At 36.2% G+C, this 10,490-nt stretch overlaps 1 protein-coding gene across 1 annotated transcript; it reads right to left on the bottom strand.

The window, feature by feature from the left end:
• Positions 1-1,230: 1,230 nt before the first annotated feature.
• LOC108536822 (keratin-associated protein 19-5) lies at positions 1,231-5,384 on the bottom strand. Its single transcript, XM_017883875.1, has 2 exons — positions 5,294-5,384; positions 1,231-1,322 (listed from the first exon to the last, which is right to left on the bottom strand). Exons 1-2 carry the CDS (start codon positions 5,382-5,384, stop codon positions 1,231-1,233), a joined length of 183 nt encoding a protein of 60 aa, XP_017739364.1.
• Between the last annotated feature and the right edge of the window lie 5,106 nt (positions 5,385-10,490).

Here is a 10,490-nt window from a genome sequence, read left to right as displayed (position 1 = left end):
GTTGTGTGTCTCAGTTCCCCTGGCTAGGAAAACGGATCCCCTTCCCCCTTGCGCTTCCAGGTGAGGCGATGCCTCGCCCTGCTTGAGCTCTTGCTGGTCGGGCTGCAGCAGCTGGCCAGCACCGATTGTCCGGCACTCCCTAGTGAGATGACCCCAGTACCTCAGTTGAAAATGCAGAAATCACCGGTCTTCTGTGTCGCTCGCGCTGGGAGTTGGAGACTGGAGCTGTTCCTATTCGGCCATCTTGCTCTGCCCCCCGAAGGTCTTGTTATAATGTGTTCTTCCTAAGATAAGCAAAGCTCTTCCCTGAAAGTAAAGATATTCTGGTATATTTTTTAAAATCCTTCAGCAATCCATAAAATCAATAAATTCAAGTTATAATAATTTGATCATACTACATTGTACTAGAAGTATCAAACACTTTTTCCAAGTAGTTAAACTGATTGTTATACTTATTCATAGCTACAGAAGGCCTTTACCTGTGTTGTGGGAAAATGCCACTAACGATTAGGAAAATGGAAGAGCTATTGTCATATTCTGTCAAACTAAGTAGTGTAGCCCTCCAATGGAATCAATTGACCCAGTCAATGGAGAGTGTATGTACTCTGACTAGACTGACTGAAAGTGTGGGTCTTACTATCTGGCTGTATAAACCTATTCTTATGTTTAGTAAACAAGTCTGAGTCTTTCTAATTCTTCTTAATTTTTTATACCATTTGAATTTATCATTATTTACTGATTACTTTTATTTAGATCTAGATATGCTAGAAATTAGGAGGTTCCAGATTCACCAAAATCTTAAATAAAAAGAGGCATATAGTGTGAAAAGTAGACTAGTCTTCAAAACTCAGCTATGATTGTTACACAAACATATGACCAGAATTTTAAGATTATTGGGAAGCACTCAAGAAACGAAATAGGCAATGGAATGGAGAGTCAGCATTTAAACAAATAGATAAATAAGTAAACAGAAGCCATGTGTGCCATTTCAAATTGAGAGAATTTATTGCAAAGGGAACCAAGCAATTCCACAATTAGTAAAGTGCAGATAGTGGATGCCAGTAGACATGATATAGACAATTATAACATAATAAATATTCCTAACATCTTAGATGCTAAATTATTTTTTTTAATCTTGGATTGATACAGTGTGCCCTTGTTTGACTCAATATTTGGTTACTTTGAATGATCTTCTTATGACCTCTGATACTGAGTCCTCAGGGTAGGATTTCAGTAGAACTGAGAGAATCCGTATCCTCCATAGCATGATGGGCGGCAGCTGCGGTATCCGTAGCCTCCGAATCCAGAGCCATATCCGTAGCCTCCATAGCCACAGCCATAGCCCAGTCTGCGGAAGCCACCACATCCACAGCCATAGCCATAGCCCAGGTCATCGAAGCCTCCATAGCCATAGCCCAGGCCTGCATAGTAGTTGCCGTAGTAGTTCATGGTGTCAGGAGTGGTGAGTTGGTTTGCTGCTCAAGACAAGATCCTGAGTGTGAATGGCAGCATGTGTAGAGGGAGGCTTATATACCCTGGTCAGAGCATGTGGTGAGTCACATGCATACCTGTTTGTGTGTGTGTGTGTGTGTGTTTTCAATTAGTTACTTAACAGAAGTCATTCATTGTTCCCTGGCACAAGGAGAGGCCCTCGCATTCTTTAAATTGTTTGAGTTTGCTTTGTTGCTGAGTTACAATGGCCCTTAAAAGTTATTACATCACTTAATGAGAAGAAATTGCTGTATCTAAAGTCTTGGTACACCAGATCCTAAATAGATTTCTTCATAGCTAGACATATATTGCATATTACAAATGAAATAAAATGAAGGTTATATGTTCCTCTAAAGTCAGATGCTATTGGAGCTCATTTCATTGTCTTCTTTATGTTGCGCAGGCTGGTCTCAAGCTCCTGGGCTCAAGTGACCCTCCTCCCTTGACCTCCCAAAGTGTTGGGATTAGAGGCATGAACCACCTCGCCCAGCCGTCATTTCATCTTTATAAATCCCTATTGTTCAGATGCGGCCAGAGAATTACTCATGCCTTTGAGAGGCATAGACTTTAGAATTTATTCATCCATTCAGCATTTATGTACTGTGCTGTTACTACATGGTGATTATTGCAAAGAAGTATATAAATTCAGTTATGAAAATGCAACATTTGGAAATTACTTGTAAGACTAAAAATAACTGATCACTATATTTGAGATCGTATAAGGTTAATAAGAACTTAAAGGCTCAGGGTTGAAGTTAAGGGCACAGCTGAATTAACCATGTTTGGGGTCAGCTGTGGCTATATGTGACTAAATTCTTGGAGTCAACTGAGGACTTGTACCGTCAGTTATTTTTTCTTCCTGTTATCTTGTAATAGTATACCTACATTTTGGAGATTCCTTTTGTCAGTTGTGGGGCTGATGACCCTATGATACATTTTCTCTAGACCAGGTGACAGCTTTTCCTTGGAAGGAAATGTATTCTGAAGGTATTCTTTTCATTTCAACACAAATCAATACAATCTAACAACTAGAGATGTAATAATATGATAAAATTGCCTTATACTAAAAGTGTTACTTTCTCTAACTGGTTATATTAATTGTTCTTCTTTTGACATAGACAGCCTTTCTTCAGACTGTGATGCCATTGACCACTTAGGGAGTAAAAAATTTTCATGTGAAATTCTGTCGTACTGAGCAGAACTAAATACTACAGCCCTGCAATGGAGACACTAAGATATTTTTACCCAGATCTATTTATGGTGAAACTGCAACATCTCACTTGAATTGAATGAAAGAATTGGTAATAGTATCTGGCTAAGCAAATCCATCCATATGTTCAGCAAACAAGTCAGAGTTTTTCAAATGCATTATGATTTCTTTTAAATATTAAAATACTGGATTTTCATTATTAACAAGTTGTTTTTACACAGATAAGGCTACATTAAAAATTGCTAAGTTCGCCGGGCGCGGTGGCTCAAGCCTGTAATCCCAGCACTTTGGGAGGCCGAGACGGCGGATCACGAGGCAGGAGATCGAGCCTGATCCTGGCTAACACGGTGAAACCACCGTCTCTACAAAAAATACAAAACTAAGCCAGCGAATGGCGGGGCTGTAGTACAGCTACTCGGAGGCTGAGGCAGGAGAATGGTGCGTAAACCCAGGAGCGGAGCTTGCAGTGAGCTGAGATCTGGCCACTGCACTCAAGCCTGGGCGACAGAGAGAGATCCGTCTCAAAAAAAAAAAAAAAAAAAAAAAAAAAAAAAAAAAAAAAAAAAAATTGCTAAGTTCAAGATCTACAACAGAGTGTGACAAATGAAAATAAATAGAGGTGGTTATTTGGCCATGATAATTAAACTCTTCAGACGGCACTGCAGAGCCTTCAAGAGCTTCATGTGCACAACACACAAGAAGAGAAGTAAAAACTGAATGGAACAGTGAGCATGGGGAAGTAGAATGCCTGATATTTAGTAAAACTGGGTTCTGGTCTGGGATCTCCTTGTCATGTCATTTTTGATCCTTAGCAAATGATTTCACTTTTTGGAGATCTTTTCCCATTCAAGATGGTATCAGAGTAAGCACTGGGAAAACTTTATAGTAGTGCCCCTGCACACTCCACAGTTCTTTTATATTATTTTCCTGGCATTTTTGAATTTGCTTGACTCAAACAAAAGACATTCACTTTCGTTTCAGTGCTGAAATATATTATTCTTGGAACATAATAATATGTTATTACATATTTTTCTTGGGCAAACAGTTATTTGACATACCAACATGAAAAGGCCCACGTTTGCTTGTTGGAGGTTAAAAGAGGCTTGGCTACCGTGTATAAAGCTTCAGGTCAGTCACAGCCTTAATATGAATTACTTCACAAGTGATGGCAGTGATTTCTATATTTCCTTGGTGTATTGCAAAATATTTAAATGTGCTGATAATATGAAAGAGCAACTTCGTGTCACACCACGATGGACCAGGAATAAAACATGACAGAAAGTCACAAAAAGAAGTTCATTTTCAGTGTATTTTCAGATATATACTTTGTCTTATCATTACTCTTCATACCATTGAAAGGGCCAAATAAACATATATTTTGAACAAACTATAAAAGTACATACTCTTCATGTTGGTCTCCATTGAGATTTGAAAGCTGATAAAGTTGGTATTTCAGGGCTGAATTTAAACACTAACATCTAACTGAAAGCATTGAAATGAAAAAGATATGGTCAATACGGCACAGTATTCCAAAGAAAAAAGATTCTTTTTAATTGAGTGTTATGGTTTTAATTTGTGCATGTACAGCTTACCTTTGGACAACATGGGCTTGGACTGAGTGAATCCACTCATACTCAGATTTTGTTCTACCTCTGCCACTCCTGAGACAGCAAGACCAACGTCCCCCTTCCTCCTTCTCCTCCTCAACCTATCCAGTGTGAAGACAATGAGGATAAAGACCTTAATGATGAGCTGCTTCCACTTGACAAACAGTAAATATAAATTCTCTTCCTTATTATTTTAATAACATTTTCTTTTCTCTTATTTACTTTATTGTAAGAATACAGTATATAATGCATATAAAATACAAAGTATGTGTTAATCAACTGTTTATGTTATCAGTGAGGCTTCCGGTCAACAGTCGGCTACCAGTAGTTAGGTGTCTGGAAAGTCAAAAGTTATATGTGGATTTTCAACTGCATGGGGGAATAAGTACCCCAACCCCTACATTATTCAGGGGTCAACTGTGACCTTTGAATGTGGATATATACATGCACACACATACATACAGCTATATAGATAGGTGCATGTATATACAAAATTATTTTATTATATATAATATACTTCTATATGTATATAGTTTGTTCTTTTTTCACTGGATATAATTATAAATAACCACTTTGCTATTTTGAGTCAAGCAAAAAATAAAAGCCATGTATTTGCTTTAAGTCAGCATAATTTATTCCAAAAGGAAGAGAGAAACCCCACAGCTATAAAGGTACAAGTAAGACACATCCAGAGACATAAAGCAAAGAATTATGGAATGATAGGTATTCTTAAAACTCTCAGATGCTAACTGCTCTTGATCTTGGCTTGATCTAGGGTGACCTCGTCTTTTTGTTATTGCAGTCAAGTTTGGGTGATCTTCCTATGGCCTCTCATGTTAGGTTGTCAGGGAAGGATTTCAGTAAAATCCAGAGAATCCATATCCTCCGTAGAATGACGGGCGGCAGCTGCGGTATCCATAGCCTCCGAAGCCAGAGCCGTATCCGTAGCCTCCATAGCCACAGCCATAGCCCAGTCTGCGGAAGCCGCCACATCCACAGCCATAGCCATAGCCCAGGTCATCGAAGCCTCCACAGCCGTAGCCCAGGCCTCCGTAGTAGTTGCCGTAGTAGTTCATGGTGTCAGGAGTGGTGAGTTGGTTTGCTGCTCAAGGCAAGATCCTGAGTGTGAATGCCACATGTGTAAGAGGCTTATATACCCTGGTCAAAGCATGTGATGAGTCATCTGTATACCCTCCTTTGCTGTAGTTATTTGTATTATGTTTGATGTTACAACTCATTTATCTGTTGTCTTCTCATGCAGGGAGAGGCCCTCATTCTCATTGAAATATTTCAGCTTACTTAATGTCTTATTCAGGACACGATTGAACTTACTGCTTTGCTTTTATGAGAAGAAATGGCTGACTGTTCAAAATATGCACATTCCAAATGCTCAACAGAATTGCCTGTTACCAGGTGTATTACATCATCTACACTTTATGGTATTTCTTTTATAATGAATCATTTCCTTTGTCTGTCATCTTTCAAACTGATAACTTCATATTCAACTGAATTTACAGCTATTTTTTCAATTTACAGATGTTAAATCTGTAGTTTTAAAAAGCAAACTTATTTATCAAGGTGAGGTCTTCAGAAAATGCCTATATTCACAATACAGGAAAACATTTGAAATCAAAATGATTTTAATGCCCTGCTGTGTACAATAGCCAAAGGACTCAAAAAAAGAGAGCGTATGTTGATTTTTAGCATTTTATTCACAATAACTTGTATACTATTTTTGACTTTGTACACCAGCTTCAGAACCTTTTGGTTGCAAAATATGTAAGAATTGATTTCAGAAATTGAGGGCACAAAATCCATCTCCTATGCAGGCTTATCAGAGCGGTAGTTCAGTTTTCCATTCAAGTCCTAAAACTCTCCTTTATAATTGGTTTTATTCAAAGTCCTAGTAAAATTGCAGATTGCATCTGCCTCTGTTTTGCACACTCCAGTCAATTACTTTCTTTCTTTATCCTTTTTCAGTAGTGTATATATGACCTCTATTTCCATTCTCATTTCAGCTTTCATTTTTCTTCCCATTTTCTCAACATCTATAGAAACAGCCACGTAGAAGTTTATTGCATACATTTCCCCAACCCCCTCTGCCTTTCATCCACTTATCTCAATGCTTTTTTTTCTACCTCTTCTTTGTATTTACTATAACGTCTTTCCTGATGTTCTTCTATGTCTATCCTGTACTCATTTATTCTGAGGTAATTTCTAACCACTGCCTACTGATCTGTTCATTAAAGTATCTGTTCATTAAGTATCATTAAAGATCTGTTCATCTGTTCATTAAAGTATTTTTTGTACTTACTGAACATCCTCAACTCCCCACCCCAGCAAAAATACTTAGAAATAATGAATAAGACCTACTATTAGATAGCACAATAGGGTGACTATAGTCAATAACAACTTAATTGTACATTTTAAAAGGTCTTGAGTATAATTAGACTGTAACTCAAAGGATAAATACTTTAGGGGATGGATTTTTAAAAATTTACTCCAACTCCTATGGCTTTCTGAAATGTTAAAAGGGTATCCTAAAACTGAAATTGTCTTCAAAGTTTTCAAAATAAAGGCACCATGGTGAAATGACACAGAATAGAGAAACATATGTAAAGAAATTTGCCCTGGGCTTCATAGAGTTCCTCAGCTGACTTCGTTGAGTTAGTGAAACAGATACAACATTGAGCCTACTCTTGATTAATCTCCATGCAGCACTTGTCTCTTGGCTTTGACAACTAAAAGTTTATTTAATTTACATGACTTTGAACATGCTGTTGAGTTTTTGTGAGATTTATAAGTATTTTATCAAAGATAAATTTCCTAAAAGGGATGCTTCAGTTCTTCTAAGCAATAGACTAGGGAATTAAAAACGGTTTATTGAAGAAATTCTAAGTAAATTGACAGTAACTACCACAGCAAGCACAATCTGTGCACAACCCTGACTACGCCTTAGTGAGCTACCTTTTTAAGACAGAAAAACAGCTCAATAAGTCTTTCAATTTGTAGAGTAGGATTTAATTCAACATTTTCTCCATTTCTTTTATCCATATCTTGGTTCACTCTTATTTCTCATCTGAACTCAAAACAGTCGATACGCTGAATTCTCAGTGAGTCCTTTCGAAGCCATAAAATCATAAATAACTCAGACTGTATTAAGGATATTACCGTTCGTTCATATAAATCAGCCTGATAATGTAAGAGTGTTTAATAGCTAAGTTTTGTTTGGGATGCATAAACGATGCATACATCTGGAGATATAAAACTAAACAAGATATCAATGGAAAACCTCAATAGCCAAATAAGAATTAGAATGTTATACAGAAATAGACCATGTGATAATTTTCCACAAGACCGATTAATGACCGTAAGTAGTAAATGATTAATACTAAAATAAAAAAAATCTATATATTTTCTATACAAAATATATAGAACAAATATTTTGACTTTTTTACAAAGTGAACAAATAGTAAAATGAAAGTAGCCATTGTAAAATTAAGACATATATTCATTTGTAGTGATATTGGTTTTATGCTCAAAGCAGACTGTTAGACCCAAAGTAGATTAGACCCAAAGTTGACAGAACAATGATGTTTTATATTTTCTCCTTCTTTTCACTTTTAGGAAGTTCACTTCGGAATATATGCTTAATAACCTTATGATAATGGATAAGGAAGAAGAAAACAAATTCTTACTTGGGATAAGTAGTAACTTTTACCTGGAAAGAAAGTTTTCGTTATAAATTCCAAGGACTTCCTTTAACTCAGACACAAACCAATAATACATAAAAATGTAAGTTACAAAACATGTTAATCTTGAATTATACCAGCAATGTCACAAGTGCTTTTTCTCATTATAATTATATTGATCTTTCTTTAATTGCAAATTTTTAATACTTTTACTCAGGCTGGGAGGATATTTACCTGTATGAGAATAGAGCAGTTTCATATGAAATTCAGTTATATGGGCCAAAATTCCTTAAATGAAATTACCAAACTTTATCTACCTTGCCCTCCCCTGTGAAGGTACAGCATCTACAGAGAGAAATAACAAGATTTGTTTGGGTTGTTTGTTTATTTTTCATCTTTACATTGTATAAACAAACCCAAATATTTCTCATAAAATAAATAATCTTGAGAATTGGGTTTATTCGTTCTGTTTTGCCGCCAAGTAAAGCTAAGTTAGCAATTCAGAAATGTATTATATATAACAAAATAAAAGTTAAGAAAATTTTAAAACAACAGCAACAAAACATAATCTAAGAGATGAAATTAGTCTCCATAAACTCTGCTCTAAAAATTGAAACTATTCACAGTATTATTACAAGAACTTTCTAGATGGCATTCAGATTTGGAAGTATGCAGTGAAAGAGACTCAGAATGATGGACTAGATTATTAGGATTCAGGCGAACTGCTTTCTGGTCTTGGTTCTGACACTTAAAGATTGTGTTACTCTAGGTGTCACTTAACTGTTCGGCATTTCCTCACCTGTACTATAGGGGGCAGCACGGTACAATCTGTAATAATCTAACATTTGGTCCAGCTCTCACTTCTTTTGTCCTTATATTATTGAATTTCACCAGCTCAAACAAACAAATACTTTAATGCCATTACCTGAATATGCCATTCAATTTTGTAAAAAACAATACATTTTTAGATCTTTTATATATTCTATTACATAAAATACCAACAGTGAAATACTTGTTTTTATGGTTTTGGGTTTTACATTTAAGTCTGTAATCCAACTTGAGTTAATTTTTGTATAAGGTGTAAGGAAGGGGTCCAGTTTCAGTTTTCTGCAAATGGCTAGCCAGTTTTTCAAGCACCATTTATTAAATAGGGAATCCTTTCCCCATTGCTTGTTTTTGTCAGGTTTGTTGAAGATCAGATGGTTGTAGATGTGTGGTGTTACTCTGTTCTGTTCTGCATCTATTGAGATAATCATGCGGTTTTTGTCATTGATGCTGTTTATGTGATGGATTACGATTATTGATTTGCATATGTTGAACCAGCCTTGCAACCCACGGGTGAAGCCGACTTGAACGTGGTGGATAAGCTTTTTGATGTGCTGCTAGATTCAGTTTGCCAGTATTTTATTGAGGATTTTTGCATTGATGTTCATCAGGGATATTGGCCTGAAATTTTCTTTTTTCGTTATGTCTCTGCCAGGTTTGGTATCAAGATGATGCTGGCCTCATAAAATAAGTTAGGGAGGATTCCTTCTTTTTCTATTGTTTGAAATAATTTCAGAAGGAATGGTACCAGCCCCTCTCTGTACCTCTGGTAGAGTTTGGCTGTGAATCCATCTGGTTCTGGGGTTTTTTTTTTTTTTTTTTTGGTTGGTTGGTAGGCTATTAATTACAGCCGCAATTTCAGAAGTTGTTATTGGTCTTTTCAGGGATTCAACTTCTTCCTGGTTAAGTCTTGAGAGGGTGTATATGTGTATTAAATATATCCATTTCTTCTAGATTTTTTAGTTTGTGTAGAGGTTTTTATTGTATTCTCTGATTGTAGCTTGTATTTCTGTTGGATCAGTGGTGATATCCCCTTTTATCATTTTTTATTCTGTCTATTTGATTCTTCTCTCTTTTCTTCTTTATTAGTCTAGCTAGTGGAATATCTAATTTGTTAATTTTCTCGTAAAACCAGCTCCTGGATTCAGTGATTATTTTCAAAGGATTTTTGTGTCTCTATCTCCTTCAGTTCTGCTCTGATCTTAGTTATTTCTTGTCTTCTGGTAGTTTTTGAATTTGTTTGCTCTTGCTTCTAAGTTATTTGCCTAGTGGGAAACCTAGGCAATACCATTCAGGACAGAGGCATGGGCAAAGACTTCATGACTAAAACACCAAAAGCAATTGCAACAAAAGCCAAAATTGACAAATGGGGTATAGTTAAACTAAAGAGTTTCTGCATGGCAAAAACAAACAAACAAACAAACTAGAATCAGAGTGAACAGGCAATGGGAGAAATTTTTTTGCAATCTACCCATCTGACAAAGGTCTAATATCCAGAATCTACAAGTAACTTAAACAAATTTACAAGAAAAAAACAATCCCATCAAAACTGGGCAAAGGATATGAACAGACACTTCTCCAAAGAAGACATTTATGTGGCCAACAAACATGAAAAAAAGCTCATCATCACTTACCATTAGAGAAATGCATATAAAACCACTATGA

The sequence above is a fragment of the Rhinopithecus bieti genome, unplaced genomic scaffold, assembly GCF_001698545.2.
Source record: "Rhinopithecus bieti isolate Rb0 unplaced genomic scaffold, ASM169854v2 scaffold_13207, whole genome shotgun sequence".
Classification (NCBI taxonomy): Eukaryota; Metazoa; Chordata; class Mammalia; order Primates; family Cercopithecidae; genus Rhinopithecus; species Rhinopithecus bieti.
This window is presented reverse-complemented; position numbering and strand designations above follow the sequence as displayed.

Bases quoted from the DNA above. Each gene is read 5' to 3' on its own strand.
- LOC108536822 (XM_017883875.1), bottom strand. From the start codon at position 5,384: ATGAACTACTACGGCAACTACTACGGAGGCCTGGGCTACGGCTGTGGA. The intron at 1,323-5,293 runs GCTTCCGCAGAC...GTGGCTATGGAG, and splicing joins CTATGGCTGTGGATGTGGCG to GCTACGGATATGGCTCTGGA.